General features: G+C 57.4%; 1 protein-coding gene across 3 annotated transcripts in view; it reads left to right on the top strand.

The window, feature by feature from the left end:
* Positions 1 to 16,115, top strand: part of DNAH17 (dynein axonemal heavy chain 17) — a 33,294-nt gene that overhangs the window by 16,421 nt on the left and 758 nt on the right. For all 3 annotated transcript variants that reach the window (XM_053960233.1, XM_053960234.1, XM_053960232.1), the window contains 38 exons: positions 89 to 216; positions 307 to 455; positions 600 to 882; positions 972 to 1,145; positions 1,726 to 1,933; positions 2,025 to 2,190; positions 2,274 to 2,376; positions 2,476 to 2,623; positions 2,742 to 2,833; positions 2,987 to 3,148; positions 3,240 to 3,404; positions 3,550 to 3,741; positions 4,150 to 4,416; positions 4,883 to 5,044; positions 5,524 to 5,757; positions 5,950 to 6,114; positions 6,209 to 6,304; positions 6,397 to 6,614; positions 6,859 to 7,066; positions 7,248 to 7,363; positions 7,644 to 7,836; positions 7,941 to 8,176; positions 8,467 to 8,583; positions 9,072 to 9,276; positions 9,598 to 9,762; positions 9,890 to 10,030; positions 10,171 to 10,341; positions 10,489 to 10,611; positions 10,752 to 10,945; positions 11,055 to 11,203; positions 11,310 to 11,437; positions 11,674 to 11,901; positions 12,429 to 12,620; positions 13,208 to 13,387; positions 13,713 to 13,895; positions 14,549 to 14,731; positions 14,931 to 15,074; positions 15,554 to 15,779. In XM_053960233.1, coding sequence (XP_053816208.1) covers positions 89 to 216; positions 307 to 455; positions 600 to 882; positions 972 to 1,145; positions 1,726 to 1,933; positions 2,025 to 2,190; positions 2,274 to 2,376; positions 2,476 to 2,623; positions 2,742 to 2,833; positions 2,987 to 3,148; positions 3,240 to 3,404; positions 3,550 to 3,741; positions 4,150 to 4,416; positions 4,883 to 5,044; positions 5,524 to 5,757; positions 5,950 to 6,114; positions 6,209 to 6,304; positions 6,397 to 6,614; positions 6,859 to 7,066; positions 7,248 to 7,363; positions 7,644 to 7,836; positions 7,941 to 8,176; positions 8,467 to 8,583; positions 9,072 to 9,276; positions 9,598 to 9,762; positions 9,890 to 10,030; positions 10,171 to 10,341; positions 10,489 to 10,611; positions 10,752 to 10,945; positions 11,055 to 11,203; positions 11,310 to 11,437; positions 11,674 to 11,901; positions 12,429 to 12,620; positions 13,208 to 13,387; positions 13,713 to 13,895; positions 14,549 to 14,731; positions 14,931 to 15,074; positions 15,554 to 15,779 — 6,594 coding nt within the window. The remainder of the gene's footprint in view (positions 1 to 88; positions 217 to 306; positions 456 to 599; positions 883 to 971; positions 1,146 to 1,725; positions 1,934 to 2,024; positions 2,191 to 2,273; positions 2,377 to 2,475; positions 2,624 to 2,741; positions 2,834 to 2,986; positions 3,149 to 3,239; positions 3,405 to 3,549; positions 3,742 to 4,149; positions 4,417 to 4,882; positions 5,045 to 5,523; positions 5,758 to 5,949; positions 6,115 to 6,208; positions 6,305 to 6,396; positions 6,615 to 6,858; positions 7,067 to 7,247; positions 7,364 to 7,643; positions 7,837 to 7,940; positions 8,177 to 8,466; positions 8,584 to 9,071; positions 9,277 to 9,597; positions 9,763 to 9,889; positions 10,031 to 10,170; positions 10,342 to 10,488; positions 10,612 to 10,751; positions 10,946 to 11,054; positions 11,204 to 11,309; positions 11,438 to 11,673; positions 11,902 to 12,428; positions 12,621 to 13,207; positions 13,388 to 13,712; positions 13,896 to 14,548; positions 14,732 to 14,930; positions 15,075 to 15,553; positions 15,780 to 16,115) is intronic.

Below are 16,115 nucleotides of genomic sequence, written 5' to 3'. Positions count from 1 at the left end.
TTCATGGGAGCACCAGTCCCACGTGTCCTCCGGCAAATGGCTGTGTGTGGAGAGGAACAACCACAACCCGAGTGTCTCTGTGGGGCAGGTCTGTTCTCCACAGCAATGCGTGACCTGGCCAACATCACGCATGACGGGCCCAAGTGGATCATCCTTGATGGAGACATTGATCCAATGTGGATTGAGTCCTTGAACACAGTCATGGATGACAATAAGGTTGGTGCCATCACACCCAGGGGCTTTGCTCGTTTGTTATCTCAGGGGGAGCAACGCCAGACATCCCCCACAACGAGCCACCTCCCCCAGGTTCTCACCTTGGCCAGCAACGAGCGCATCCCCCTCACTCCCACCATGAGGCTCATCTTCGAGATCAGCCACCTGCGGACGGCCACGCCGGCCACCGTGTCCCGGGCTGGAATCCTCTACATCAACCCCACAGACCTGGGCTGGAGCCCGTGAGCTGGGATGGGAGAAGGATGGGATGGGATGGGATGGGATGGGATGGGATGGGATGGGATGGGATGGGATGGGATGGGATGGGATGGGATGGGTGGGATGGGATGGGATACTTGCTGCAGCCCTGTTTCTCTCTCCCACAGCATTGTGGCCAGCTGGATTGAGACAAGGACAGTGAAGTCTGAGAAGGCTGCTCTGATGATCCTCTTTGACAAGTACCTGCCACCATGCCTGGAGAAGCTCAGGTCTGGGTTCAAGACAATCACCCCTGTTCCTGAGGTCACGGCCATACAGACAGTTCTGTCCCTGCTAGAATGTTTCCTGACACCGAAGAATGTCCCACCAGATTCACCCCGAGAGCAATACGAGCTCTTCTTCGTCTTCGCCTGCATCTGGGCCTTTGGTGGGGCCTTGTTCCAGGACCAGGTACAGCCAAGGGGCTGCCCAGCACCTGCCACTCTTCTCTGCATCCCATCATGTGGCTGGGGTCTGAGTGTCTCTGTTTTGTCTTCCAGCTGGTGGATCACCGCCAGCAGTTCAGCAAGTGGTGGCTGTCAGAATTTAAAACCATCAAGTTTCCTAATCAGGGGACAATTTTTGACTATTACATTCACCCAAACACAAAGACATTCAATCCCTGGGATGAAAGAGTGCCAGAGTTTGAACTCGACCCCGACGTCCCCTTACAGGTATTTCCCACAAGCGCTGTGTTTATATGGTTTGTTTGACTGTCACTCCACAGTCTTCCCCTCAGCAATGCGTGGAGAATCATCAGGATTCAGACTGGTAGCACCCATCACACCCGATGGCTTCCAGTGGTTCTCTTTACCCCACAGAAGCCTCAGGCAAGGGCTATGAGTTCCATGTCTCCTTTACCTTCAGATTAACCTGCAGCTTCAGAGAGTCTCAAAAAATAGCTGTGACTATTGCCTGAGTGCAAAATGTCCTTTAGCACTCACTTTGTGTCTCCTACAGTGGCATCTTGGGGGGGCTATCTAAGCTGTCAGGGAAAAGGGCGAGGAGCTGTGGCTGTGTGGCAGTTTCAGGAGCTGTCCATGTTGTTCTGTGTAATAACTTGGTTTTGGTCAGAAAGTCTTCAGAGTAACAGAGCACACAAGATGTGTAGCTTTAGAGAGGGACGAGGTTTGCATGCAGAGAGCAGCAGGAGCTGCCAGGAGCGCTGTGCAGGGCTCTGCCCGCTGCCCCGACAGAGGATCCTGCCTCTGCCGGTGCCAGGGCAGTGCAGGGACTGACAGAGCCTCTCCCCAGGCTGCCGTGGTGCACACCACAGAGACCATTCGCCTCCGCTACTTCATGGACCTGCTGATGGAGAAGCAGCGGCCGGTGATGCTGGTGGGCAACGCAGGGACGGGAAAGTCAGTCCTGATGTGGGACAAGCTGGAAGCACTCGGCACAGATGAATATCTGGTGCAGTCTGTGCCCCTCAACTTCTACACAACCTCGGCCATGCTGCAGGGTAAGGCTCGCAGAGCCAGCAGCTGGCCCCACACCGGGCTGTGCTGCAGGGTCCTGCAGTGCTGACCCCCACCCCACTCCTCTCGCTGCAGCTGTCCTTGAGAAACCCCTGGAGAAGAAATCAGGGAGAGTTTTTGGCCCACCTGGCACTAGAAGGCTGATCTACTTCATCGATGACATGAACATGCCAGAGGTGGACAAGTATGGCACTGTGGCACCACACACGCTTATTCGGCAGCACCTGGACCACGGGCACTGGTGGGTGCTGGAGGGGCACGGCATGATGGGGGGAACCTGTCCCCATTCCTGGGGAAAGCTTCACAGTGCTGATCCCTGCACAGGTATGACAGGAACAAACTGACCCTGAAGGACATCCGCAATTGCCAGTACGTGGCCTGCATGAACCCGACGGCGGGGTCCTTCACCATCGACTCACGGCTGCAGGTGTGCAGGGCCCGGGGGCAGGGGACCCTGCAGTGCCAGCTGGCTGCTCCAGCCCCTGTGGGACGAAGTGCCCACGTCCGTTTCTGCCCCTTTCTGCAGCGCCACTTCTGCGTCCTCGCGGTGTGCTTTCCCAGCCGCGAGGCTCTGCACACCGTGTACGGCACCATCCTGCAGCAGCACCTGGCCCGGCACAACATGCCAATGCCTCTCCAGAAGATGCAGCCCAAGCTGGTAGCAGCAGCCCTGGGTGAGCCCCCTTTGCCACACTGGGGTGGGACAAGCCCCCGGGGAATGCGCTGCTGGGGAGCCAGGCTCAGGGGTCTCTGGGGACCTGGAGCCTGCTCACCCCTCTGTCCTGCCAACAGCCTTGCACCAGAAGGTTGCCACCAACTTCCTGCCAACAGCCATCAAGTTCCACTACATCTTCAACCTGCGGGACCTCTCCAACATATTCCAGGTAAGAGGGAGAGCTGTTTCTTCTAAAATATCCTTGTTCCTCCCTTTCCTGATCCCACATCCCTGCCCTGAAAAGGGTCTTGGCCTCTCCCCGGAGCAATCAGCTCTGAGCAGCACTAAAATAACCCTAAGGGCTGCGGGATTTGTTTGTCAGGGGCTGCTCTTCTCCACCCCTGAATGCCTGAAAACCCCTGTGGACTTGGTGCGTCTCTGGCTCCATGAAGCAGAGAGGGTGTATGGAGACAAGCTTGTCGATGAAGAGGATCAGTACAGCTTCAAGAAGGTGATGGCCGACATCTGCAAAGCCTCTTTTCAAGTAAGCTGTGCTGACAAGTAGGGTGCTCCAGCCCAGTGGTGCCCCCAGGTGCCCCAGAGCTGAGCCCCACAGTGGGAATTGCCTCTCCCAGGAGATCAATGAAGACCTGATGTTTGCCAAGCCAAACATCTACTGCCACTTTGCCCAGGGCATGGATGAGTCCAAGTACATGCCAGTGGCAAGCTGGGCAGCTCTGAGTGACCTGCTCGGGGAAGCCCTGGACAGCTACAATGAGGTGAATGCAGCGATGAATCTGGTGAGTGCCTGTGGCAGGCAGGTCTGCCCTGAAAAGATGGGACTGCAGCATTGCACTGTTTGGTTGGGTTGGTGCATTATGGGGCACTCACTGCTCTTTCTGCCCTGATCCAGAACACCAAACCTTCCCCTCCTGCTTTCTTCAGGTGCTCTTTGAAGACGCAGTGTCTCACATTTGCAGAATTAGCCGGATCTTGGAGTCTCCTCGGGGCAACGCACTACTGGTGGGGGTGGGAGGCAGTGGAAAGCAGAGCCTGGCACGGCTGGCAGCTCACATCAGCAACCTGAGCGTGTTCCAGATCACGCTGAGGAAAGGCTATGGCATCCCAGACCTGAAGGTAGGAGCAGCTTTGGACCCTGGCTCAGTGCCACCTGCTTGGGGATGGGTCCTGCACCTGCAGTGACGGTGCCTGGGGGGGCTCACGAGGCTCTGCTCTCCTTGTGACACTGAGTTTGCACATGAGGATCCACAGGTGACACCCCTGAGTCCTTCTCCAAGGGGCCACAGTGCTTCCCCAGCCAGGCATGGGCAGGAGCTGCTGGTGATGCCGGGGGTGGTGGTGTGGGCAGCCCTGGTGCTGGACCTGTGCCTGGGCAGAGCACCTGGCACCAGCTCCTTCCCAAAGGCTCCTTCCCAAGGGCTCCCTTCCAGCTCTCCAGGGCAGCCCAGGGCTGCTCCAAACTGTCACTTTGGAGAACACCTCATGGGGGTTGAACTGGGGGGTGACAGTTTCTCTCTCTCCCAGCTGGACCTTGCCTCCCAGTACATCAAAGCAGCTGTGAAGAACATCCCCGGCGTCTTCCTGATGACAGACTCCCAGGTGGCTGAAGAGTCATTCCTGGTTGTGATCAATGATTTCTTGGCATCTGGGGAGGTGCCAGGCCTATTTCAGGATACTGACCTGGAAACCATCATGGGGTCCATGAGGCCTCAAGTGAAGTCCCTTGGATTGGAGGACACAAAGGAAAACTGCTGGAAATTATTTATAGAAAAAGTCAGGCGCCAGTTAAAGGTGGGTGTTTGTTCTCCAGGTTGGTTTGTCTGTGCCCCTGATTTGCCCCATCCAAAACCTCTTTGTAACAGGCCACAGAACACCGAGGTTTCATCCCAGGATGGGGGGTTTAGGCAAAAGGTGTTTTCAAAGACTCCCCAGGTGCCCCCAGCCCCAGAGGTGCTGTATTGACCTCCCTGGGGGCAGTAGCTTCCACAGCCACACACCATGCTGGGCTCTCCCAGGGACACACACGAGCACTGTGCTCAGCTGCTGAGTGCAGGCACCAAAGGGGACCCGGTTCCAGCCCTGGTGGCAGGCACAGGGTGCACAACCAGAGACCACCTCGTGCATGCTGGGAGTTAATGGGAAGGCAGCAAATCTCAGGTCTGCAGCAGAATCCTTGCAGTCACCTGGAGCCCCCGCAGACACTGCCCCCACCCTGGCAGCGGGGACACCCCACTCAGCCACTGCTGCCCTGCCCCAGGTTGTCCTCTGCTTCTCCCCCGTGGGCTCAACCCTGCGTGTGCGGGCCAGGAGGTTCCCAGCCGTGGTCAACTGCACGGCCATCGACTGGTTCCACGAGTGGCCGGAGGATGCTCTCGTGTCCGTCAGCAGCAGGTTCCTGGAGGAAACACCAGACATCGAGGTGAGCTGGGACCCAGCGCAGCTGCTGTCCTAGGACACTGGGGATCCCTGGCTACCTTGGGCAATGAACTGCACCCCTGCTGCTCTCTGTGTTTAGTGTGCCCAGGGATGGGGGTCTGGCATGACCCGGAGGGCTGGGAACAGCAAGCTGGGAATAGGTCTGGGATAAGTTTACAGCTGGTTCCAATGTCAGAGCCTGCAGCCCTGTGCTGTGCTGGTGAGGATGAACCCTCCCTTTCCATTCTGTCCTTAAAACACCTGCACAGGCAACAGCCCGGGGACAGCAGCTCCTCCCCACACAGGGATGTCAGGGACAGAGCTGGGCATGGGAACCAGCACCAGTGCCTTTACCACCAGCATCTCAGCTCTGCATTGTGGTCACTTTGCTCTGGCCGCTGTGGCCGCACGCAGAACCAACCTTGTAGGAGGGCTCAGTGCAGCCCCCGCTGCAGCAGCTCCCTGCCTGTGCTCTCTGTGCAGCCAGAGGTCAAGGCCTCCATCAGCCAGTTCATGTCCTTCGTCCACACAAGCTCAAAGGAGATGTCCAAGACCTACCTGGCCGTGGAGAGACGCTATAATTACACCACACCAAAGACGTTCCTGGAGCAGATAAAGCTCTACCAAAACCTGCTGGCGGATAAAAGGAGCAAGCTCTCTGCCAGCATCGACAGGCTGGAGAAGGGGCTGATGAAGCTGCGGAGCACGGCCTCACAGGTGCCTGCCCATAGCCTCACTTGTGCATCATGCCTGTTCTGGGTCTGGCACAGGGGGAGAGAGCAGGCACATCCCTGCAGGATGGTCACGGTGTCTGTGAGGTCCCCAAGCCATAACAAGATGCTGCTGCTCCACCAGGCAGGGCTTGGCAGGATCAGCCCCTTTATCTGCTCTGTTTCTTCCCTCATTGAGGTGGACGACCTGAAAGCCATGCTGGCAGTCCAGGAGGTAGAGCTGAAGCAGAAGAATGAGGACACAGACAAACTGATCCACGTGGTGGGTGTTGAGACAGAGAAGGTCAGCAAGGAGAAAGCCATTGCTGATGAGGAGGAGCTGAAGGTCGAGGCCATCAACAAGGTGTGAAGTGCTGAGCTGGTGTCCAACGTGGGACAGGGCAGCGTGAGCTCTGTGGTTATAGCCACTTACCCCATCCCATGTCCTCCCTCCCCAGATGGTGGCTGAGAAGCAACGAGCCTGTGCAAGCGACCTGGCAGAAGCAGAGGTGGTGCTCTCCGCCGCCCGCGAGGCCCTCGACACGCTCAACAAGGTGGGTGACCTCTCAGTGGGAAGCAGGTGCCCAGCCAGGGCCAGCAGCCCTGGGCCGGGGCGATGCTCAGTGGCCCTGTGGTCCCTCCCCAGTACAACCTGACAGAGCTGAAGTCCTTTGGGGCCCCACCACCAGAGGTAGTGAATGTGATGGCAGCTGTGTTGATTCTGACGGCCGAAAACGGCAAGATTCCAAAGGACAAGAGCTGGACAGCAGGAAAAGTCAAGATTGGAAAAGCAGACACTTTCCTCGCAAGCTTAAAAAACTATGATGGGGAAAACATCCCCGAGGCCTGTCTCAAGGCATTTGAGTGAGTCCATGGCTGGTTCCTGCCCCTTCACAGCCCCTGCCACCAGCTGCCCTGAGCAGGGAGGCCAGGGGGGACCCAGAGCACGGCAGGGTTTGGGGACAGGAGTGGGATCCAGGCGCTGGCCCTGCTCTGCCACGCTGCCACCCAGAGGCAGCCCAAGCCCCGGGAGGAGTGGGACGGGCTGCCGGCAGCTGCGGCGCAGTGCCACAGCTCAGCGTGTCCTCGGTGTGTCCTCCCGCTGCAGGCCGTACCGGAACGACCCCAGCTTTAATCCAGAGTTCATCAAGTCCAAGTCAACGGCGGCAGCAGGGCTGTGCTCCTGGTGCCTCAACATGGTCCGCTTCTACGAGGTGCACTGCACGGTGAAGCCCAAGAGACAGGCGGTGGCTGATGCTGATGCCGAGCTGGCAGAGGCGCAGGCGAGGCTGAGTCGCATTAAGAGCAAAATTGTGGTAAGTGTGTGTCCCCACAGCCCCCAGCCACGAGCGCCTCAGTCACCAAAAGAGCAAAAGAACTCCGTGAACCCAGAGCCCGGCCCAAGCACTGTGCTGGGACAGAGATGCTGCAGAGCTCTGGGACCGTGGAGCCTCCCATCTGGGCAGGGAATAATTCTGGGGCTGTTCTCTTCCAAAGGCCCTGAATGAAAATCTGGCGACTCTCACTGCTCAGTTTGAGAAAGCCACAGCAGAGAAGATCAAATGCCAGCAGGAGGCTGATGAAACCAACAAAGTCATCACCTTGGCAAACAGGTACCATGCAAACACTGGCTCTGAAGCATCAGGGCAGGCTGCTGCTCCCTGGCATCACCTGGTGGCCCTGACACCAGGGCCACGGGAGCAGCAGAGCCCCCCATACCCTCCCCAAATTAAAAAATTCTGAGATGAATTGGGCCAGACATTCATGGGGGGAGGCAGCCATGGACATGTTTGGTGACAACGCCCCAAGGTCACCATGGCTGAGTCACCAGCCACCCCCACCCGGGTCACAGCACCAGCCCCACAGCAGCCACCATCCCCTCTAACCCCGAAGGCTCGTTGGGGGCCTGGCGTCCGAAAACGTCCGCTGGGCTGAGTCAGTGGAGCAGCTCAGGGAGCAGGAGAAGACGCTGTGCGGGGACGTGCTGCTGGTCTCCGCCTTCGTGTCCTACATCGGATACTTTACCAAGAAGTACAGGGCTGAGCTTCTGGAGAAGCACTGGCTCCCCTTCCTCCACGGGCAGTCGGTGAGAGGCCGCAGGTTCCACCCCAGAGTGCCTTCCCCCATGCCCACCAGCCCCGGGGGCTCCCACGCCTCTGCAGCCAGGCACCCAACAGCCCCTCCCTGCAGGTGCCCATCCCCATCACCCCGGACCTGGACCCCCTCAGCCTCCTCACGGACTCTGCCGACGTGGCAGCCTGGAACAACCAGGGGCTGCCCAGCGACCGCACTTCCACCGAGAACGCTGCCATCCTCTGCAGCACCCAGCGCTGGCCGCTGCTCGTGGACGCCCAGCTGCAGGGCGGCAAGTGGATCAAGAACAAATATGGGGAGGACCTGCAGATCGTCCGCCTGGGCCAGAAAAGGTGGGCCAGGGGCTGGGGGGTGAGCACAGGCTCAGCCTGCACCAGCCCCCACTTTCTCTGCCATTGGAGGGTGCAATCACGTCCCCCATCAGATTCAGAGCACCCAAGGGCAGCAGCCCTGAGGATGTACCTGACACCTCCAAAAGCTCTGTGGGGGCCAGGACTGGCAGAGCACAACAGGGTCGCGACAGGGCACAGTGGGTGGAAAGCACTCTGTGAGCCCCCCACAGCAGCCCAAGCCCTCTACAGTGCACAGGCTTGCCATACACACTTCCCCTCTCCCCCCTCAGATACCTGGACATCATTGCCCAGGCGGTCTCTGAAGGACAGACACTGCTGATCGAGGACATCGGGGAGACCATAGAGGCAGTGCTGGACCCGCTGCTGGGCAGGACCTTCAAGGGCAGGTCAGCACACCCCAATGCTGAGGGGTTTCACCTATCCCAAGCAGCCACTGCTGCCCCAAAATGCTGCTAGATGCACCTTCACTGTGAGCACCCTGGGAGCCTGATCCCTCTTTTGCTTTGGCCAAATCCCCCAGTGTTCTCCAGTATGTCCCATGGAGGACACCTGTACTGAATGTGGCCAGGTCCTTGGCATCCAGTTCATTTAGTGATTCAAGAACAATTTCCCTGGGACACCTGCCATGTGGTATGAAAAGCTGGAAGGGGAAATGCACCCCAGAGGCCATGAAGGGCTGTGGCAGGGCAGTCTCCAGCTCCTGTCCCTCCATCCTTGCCCTGCTAAGTCTGGTTTGGTACTTCTGCCCTTGCTGTGCCTTTTCCCAACCAAAGAAATTCATCCCAAGTGGTCAGGAACAGCACACAGGCTGAGGGCATCTGTGATGAGCTAGTGCCCAGTGTGTGGGAATTAATTTGTTTAATTAACTGAACAGATACATTCGAATTGGAGATAAAGAAGTAGAGTATAACGAGCAGTTCCGCCTAATCCTGCATACCCGATGTTTCAACCCGCACTACAAGCCAGAGGTGCAGGCTCAGTGCACTCTCATCAACTTCTTGGTGACACGGGAGGGCCTGGAGGACCAGCTGCTGGCTGCTGTGGTAGCCCGGGAGCGGCCAGACCTGGAGGCCCTGAAGGTACAGGGGCTAGAGGGGCTGGTTAGAGGGGTGGGAGAGGCCGGGGCACTGCGGAGGGCTTGGGCAGGGAGCATGAGAGCTCCCCTCTGTGTGCCCGCTGCTGTTTGTCAGGAGCCAAGGAAGTCCGACAGACCCTGCAGCTGCAGCCAGCACTGCCCGGGCACGCTCATCACCTCACCCTGCGGGTGATGCTGGGACCCAGCACGGGCCACAGCCGCCTTCCCTCGCACCAGCACGTTGGTGGTCCTGTGACAGAGGGACTGGTGCCAGCCCTCTGCTGTGACCTCTTGAGCGACACATCCCTGGGTGCTGCTGTTGCAGGCAAGCCTGACCAAGAGCCAGAACGAGTTCAAGATCAAGCTGAAGGAGCTGGAGGACTCCCTGCTCGCCCGGCTGTCGGCTGCCGGGGGAGATTTCCTGCGGGACACAGCACTGGTGGAGAACCTGGAGATAACGAAGCGCACAGCCAAGGAAATTGAGGAGAAGGTAAATGTGCTTGCTGGAGCTGGTGCCACAGGCAGAGGGACAGCTCGGCTGGGCACCCAGCAGGAGGGTGGGCACTGCTTTGATGTATGATGGGGTTCTGGTAACACCCACCCCCCTGCACCTCCAGGTAAAAGAAGCTAAAGTCACTGAAGTACAAATAAACGTTGCGAGAGAGAACTACCGGCCGGCAGCAGAGCGCGCATCCCTGCTGTACTTCATCCTGAGTGACCTTTGCAAGATCAACCCCATCTACCAGTTCTCCCTCAAGGTAGATGGGGAGTGAGGAGGGACAGAGATGTCTGTGGGTGGGACAGAGGCAGGGGAGCACGGAGATTCAGTGTTTCAGCTTTCATGCTGCTGACAAGACCCCAGCAGCCACATGCTGATGCCTGCCGGGATCTTCCTCAGGCCTTCAACGGGGTCTTTGAGAAAGCCATCCAGCGTGCAGTCCCCAGCGACGACACCCAGCAAAGGGTGATCAACCTGACCGACCAGATCACCTACTCGGTCTATGTGTACACTGCACAGGGCCTCTTTGAGAGAGACAAACTCATCTTCCTGGCCCAGGTTGCCTTCCAGGTAATCCCTCCTGCTGTACAACAAGCACTCACATGGCTTTAGCCCGTTCTCTTACTCTGGTGCTGCTGTGGATGCTCGGAGCCTCTCGCCCCTCACACTGGGGCCATGGGCGTTGGGTGGCTGTGACACTGCACTCCCAACTTTCAGGTCCTGGCCCTCAAGAAAGAAGTGAACCCAGCAGAGCTGGACTTCCTCCTGCGCTTCCCTTCCAAGACTGGCGTCACATCCCCTGTGGACTTCCTGCAGCACCAGAGCTGGGGTGCTGTCAAGGTGGGTGTGTGCAGTTGCCAACTGTGCCAAGGCAATGCCAGCGCAGCCCCCAGTGCAGCAGGTCCGGGGTCACCTGCAGGGGGTCCCTGGGGATGAGCAGAGCCCAGGAGTGATTTAGTCTTTCTCGGTGGAACCTGAAGGCACTTTCAGAAATGGAAGAGTTCACCAGCCTGGAGAGTGACATCGAGAGCTCAGCAAAGCGATGGAAAAGGTTTGTGGAGATGGAGGCGCCAGAGAACGAGGTGTTCCCCATGGACTGGAAGAACAAGTCAGCCCTGCAGAAGCTGTGTGTGCTGCGGTGCCTGCGCCCTGACAGGATGACCTATGCCATCAGGTACCTGGTGCCCAGCACAGGGCTCTCCTGCCAGAGCCCCAGAGTGTCACCACTCCAGCTGCAACCAGTGACTGTTCCCATCTCACAGGATGGTTCTATTTCTCTGTAGGAAATTTGTGGAAGAGAAAATGGGAAGCAAGTATGTGAAAGGAAGGAGCATTGATCTCTCTGAGGTGTACAAGGAGAGCAGCCCCTCCTCGCCCCTGTTCTTCATCCTCTCCCCGGGTGTTGACCCACTGAAGGATGTGGAGGCACTGGGTGAGGCGCTGCCCACCCCAGACTGGCACCAGCCCTGCTGGCCAAGCGGCCAGAACTGCATGGACCCACTCAGTACTGATACTGACTGCAGACATTCCCCTGGCAGGCACGAGGCTGGGTTTCACCATTGACAACGGGAAGATCCACAACGTATCCCTGGGGCAAGGCCAGGAGGTTGTGGCAGAGCACGCCATGGAGGTGGCAGCTGCCGAGGGCCACTGGGTCATCCTGCAGGTGGGTGGGGGCAGTGGGGCACACCACAGGGCGCACAGCCCTGACAGCAATTGGGCACACCAGGGCACAAAGTCCTGCCAGCATCCAGGCACACCATGCAGGGTCACCCCGCTGGCGATGGCAGTGGCACTGCCTGGGCTAGCGGGCTGTACCCAGCGCCTTCCCCCTGTGGAGCCACAGTAGGAATCGGGGTGGGGGGAATGAGATTCTCAAGGTCCAGAGAGTTTCTTTTGCAGAACATCCACCTAGTGGCCCGGTGGCTGGGCACGCTGGAGAAGCTGGTGGAGCACCACAGCCTAGAAAGCCACCCCGAGTACCGACTGTTCATGAGCGCCGAGCCGGCCCCCAGCCCCGAGACGCACATCATCCCGCAGGGGCTGCTGGACAACTCCATCAAGATCACCAGCGAGCCGCCGACGGGCATGCGCGCCAACCTGCACGGAGCCCTCGACCTCTTCACCCAGGTACCCCCGTGCCACCCCCGCCCTCCCACAGCTGCCTCCTCGAGCCCTTCCTGGCAGCAGGTACGGCTCATCCCCTCCCAGGGTTCCACAGGCTGAGCACCTCGGGGTTGTCTCTGCTGCCAGGGACACTGCACCTGGAGCCAGCCCTCGCCAGGACATCCTCCTGGAGTGCCCAGAGTCCTCCTCTGGCAGGGGTTTAGGGGTAACCAGAGCTGCCCGAGGGTTTCCAACACAAGGAATTGCCAGGTTGCCAGTGCCTTTCCTCAGGCTGAACCTGGAGCTGCTGCAGCTTTGCTATGAACAAGCTGCCTCAGCTGTCAGCAGGGTATTGGGGTGTGAATTCCTAAATCCTTCATAAACAAACAAGTGCAATAATTACCAACCAGCAAATAATTTAAATACAATTGTGTGCCTTTTTTTTTTTCTAATGAACATTTTCAGTTCTCTTTTGCCTATGAATGTTCTTCACTAGAGGGGCATCTGACAGCAGTATTCAGCTGCAACCCACCCTCACTGTTCCTCTGCAGGAAACACTGGAGCAGTGCAGCAAGGAATCCGAGTTCAGGTGCATCCTGTTTGCCCTTTGCTACTTCCATGCAGCGGTGGCCGAGCGGCGCAGGTTCGGTACCCAGGGCTGGAACAGGTCGTACCCCTTCAACAACGGCGACCTGACCGTCTCTGTCAACGTCCTGCACAACTACCTGGAGGCCAACCCCAAGGTGAGGGATAATGAGGTGACTGCTCCTCAGCACAGCAAACGCTGCAACAACTGGCCTCGCTTAGAACATTCACCGGTTTGCAGCACAAACACCGTCTGAGGAAGAAGCCCAGGGCCAGGAGCAGCTCCTCTGCTGCTCCCTGCACGCTCAGGCAGGGGAAGGGGATGAGTACTCTGCCTGACTGAGATGGCTGAAAAAGGCATCAAGGCACCAGCCAGGGCAAGTGCCTGCCCTGGCCCACCTGCCTGCCCCAACCATGCCTTGGTAGTTGGCAGGTGGTTCCACCTAAAAAGCAAAGCCCACTCCAAGAATGCAGGTGCAGTGAGCAGGGCTGAAGTCTCACCTTTAGACCTGCCCTCACAGATGTGATCAGTGCTAGTTGGAAAAAAGACAGGATTCAAACCACAGTTGGCTGTGTTCATACTGGGACAAGGAGAAATCTGTGGGTGACCAAGAGACACCCCTCTTCCCAAGCCTCTGTGGGTCCAGGGACTGTCCCTGCACAGGTCAATCCTGGAGCCACCAGGATTGCATGAGGAACTCCTGGGGAGCCTCCTGGGAGTCCCAGCTTGAGCCTCTCCCTGCAGGTACCGTGGGACGACCTCCGGTACCTCTTTGGGGAGATCATGTACGGGGGGCACATCACTGACGACTGGGACCGCCGGCTGTGCCGCACGTACCTGAGCGAGTACGTCCAGCCCGAGATGCTGGACGGGGAGGTGTCCTTGGCTCCAGGGTTTATGATCCCTCCCCGCATGGATTACGAGGTAAGAAACATTGCAATTTGCTGTGGAAAACCCCTGCTCTGGGGAAATGGGCATGAGTCCATGTTCCCTCTCGCTCACCAAGGGGAATGTAGGGAGAGAGTGTCAGTCCCCTTGGGAATGTGCAGAATTGTTGCAAAAGTAATTCCTGTGGCTGAGATGGAAAGGGAAAAACTTGGCTGAGACACAAGTTAAAAAAGAGCCTCCATGTCCACGGGCAGGTGCCATGAAGGGCCCCAAGAGTGGTGATGGGTTTTCAAGGTTGCAGGGAACTTTGGGCTCTCTGCCTGCACTTGCAAGCTAATGCTGGCCCTGACCCTGCGCTCAGGCCTACCACCAGTACATCGATGACAACCTGCCAGGGGAGAGCCCCCACCTGTATGGCCTGCACCCCAATGCAGAGATGGGGTTCCTGACTGTCACCTCGGACCGGCTCTTCCGCACAGTGCTGGAACTGCAGCCCAAGGAATCCGAGGCTGCCGGAGGCTCAGGTGTCTCCCGAGAGGAACAGGCGAGTCAAGTCCTGTCTCTTTATGGTAGAAATTAACTGATTTTTTTTAAGGTGGGGGGGAAATAATTACTGTGGGGAAAAAACCTCTTAAGGCTGACAACAGCGAGGCTAGAGAGGGGAAGCAGATACAGGTCTGGAGACAACTGAGAGAGCAGGCCCCACGGCAGGAAGGGACAGGAGAGGGAGGTGAGTCCAGCCCAGCCACGCTGTGCTCATCAGCCCGGGGATGGCAGCACGCACAGCGCAGAGGCAGCCGGCAGCATGGCCAGGAACCTCACCCCCCATGGGCCACTGGCAACATGTGGCTTACGTGGGGCTCCTCAGCAGATGGAGCTGGCTGAGGAGCCTCCATTCGTGAGAGCAACTACTAAAACCAAAGATTTTAAAGAATGTTTTTTAGTCTTCTTCCTGACTGCCTGGACTTTACACTTGAATTTCACAGCCTCCATGGCCTCAGGTCTCTTACCTTGTCTACCAAAAAAGAAATACAATTTTTAAGACCCAAGAGTAGTTAGTAACAGAATGGAGGTAACAAAGGAAGAGGTACAAAGAAACACCAGGGCAGAAAAAGAAAAAAATCTTACCAAGTAAATTAAATGGAAGCTGCAGCATTTTTCTCTGGACAAGAGCAGTTTATGGCATTCTCATTTCAGGTGAAGTCAGTCCTGGATGAAATCATCGGGCAGCTGCCGGAGCCGTTCAACATGGAGGAGATGATGGGAAAGGCAAAGGAAAAAACCCCATACACTGTTGTAGCCCTCCAGGAATGTGAAAGGATGAACATCCTGACCAACGAGATCAGGCGCTCGCTGAAGGAGCTGGACCTGGGGCTGCAGGTACGCGGCACGCAGCTGCCTGGATCATCTCCCAGTATTCCAAAGCACTCTCTGCCTTTGCTGCAGCTCGCACCCATCAAGCTGTGCCAGGTGCAGCTGGGCAGCCCCAGCCTTCTGCTCCCTGAGCCCACGCACAGCCCTCGGGCTGTCCCACCACTGGCTGCAGGTGACACTGCCTGGACTTTTCTCTTTTTCAAAGGGAGAGCTGACGATTACATCCGAGATGGAAGAGCTGTCAAATGCTCTCTTCTATGACAGCGTTCCAGAATCATGGACACGTTATGCCTACCCCTCCCTCCTCAGCTTGGCAAACTGGTATGCGGACCTGCTCCTGCGGATCAGGGTGAGCAGAGTGTGTGTGGCTGTCAGAGCCTGGCGTGCCCCAGGACTCTCCCCACCAGTGCACTGGTTTATTGGTAACTGGTTTATTTCTCAGTGTCAATTTAACCAGCCTGAAGCCCTCAAAAGGGCTGTTACTCCAGGAATGGGAGCAAGGGTTCCCATTACAGTACATCACTGTAGCAAAAGAACATCAGTTCCCCCCCCCCCATTACAACTCTGGGTGTCCCATAAAAATATTAACAAAAATGTCTTTGTTAAAAAATAACAGCAGCATTTTCCACACTATGAATTCAGGGTTTCAGCTGCATTGCTGCAGGGGAATCTGCTGCTTATTCCTCCCACACCACCTCCAGCCAGTCTCCATTCTGCAAGATCAGCTGAAGCTTGGGTTATGCACAGCAAAGCATCAGCTCTGTCACAGTGTCCTGCAGCTCACAGCGCACCCTCCACCTTAAGGGACTCTGCTGGTTTATTTTCCAGGAACTGGAAGTCTGGTCAACAGATTTTGTGCTGCCTGCAACAGTGTGGCTGGCGGGATTCTTCAACCCCCAGTCCTTCCTCACAGCCATCATGCAGTCCACAGCCAGGAAAAAGCAGTGGCCACTGGATAAGATGTGTCTGGCAGTGGATGTGACCAAGAAAACCCGCGAGGAAATAACATTTCCCCCCAGAGAAGGTTCCTACGTGCACGGGCTGTTCATGGAAGGTAAAAACTGCATCCCTGAGGTATTTCAGACATGGAGCAGGCCCTGCTCAGCCCCTGTCCCTCGTGCAGCCGAGCAGTGTCAGCACTTGCTGGCCGGTCTGTTCTGCCCCACGCTGGCAGCAGCTCAGAGCAGGGAGCCCTGGGTCCACCTGGGTCCATCTGGGTCCATCTGGGTCCAGGCTCAGCTGCCAGCTGAGGGCAGCACTGCCCGGATCACACAGCCTTTCCAAACCAGAAATTTGTGTTTTAGCAATTTGGGCTCCAGCCCATGAACCCCGGGGCTCCTGGAGCTACAGGGCTCTAGTGAATACATATGTGCTCAAGCACAGTTGATGC

This window comes from Vidua chalybeata, chromosome 19, assembly GCF_026979565.1.
Source record: "Vidua chalybeata isolate OUT-0048 chromosome 19, bVidCha1 merged haplotype, whole genome shotgun sequence".
Classification (NCBI taxonomy): Eukaryota; Metazoa; Chordata; class Aves; order Passeriformes; family Viduidae; genus Vidua; species Vidua chalybeata.
Note: the sequence above shows the minus strand (reverse complement) of the source record. Positions and strands in the feature narration are given on the sequence as shown.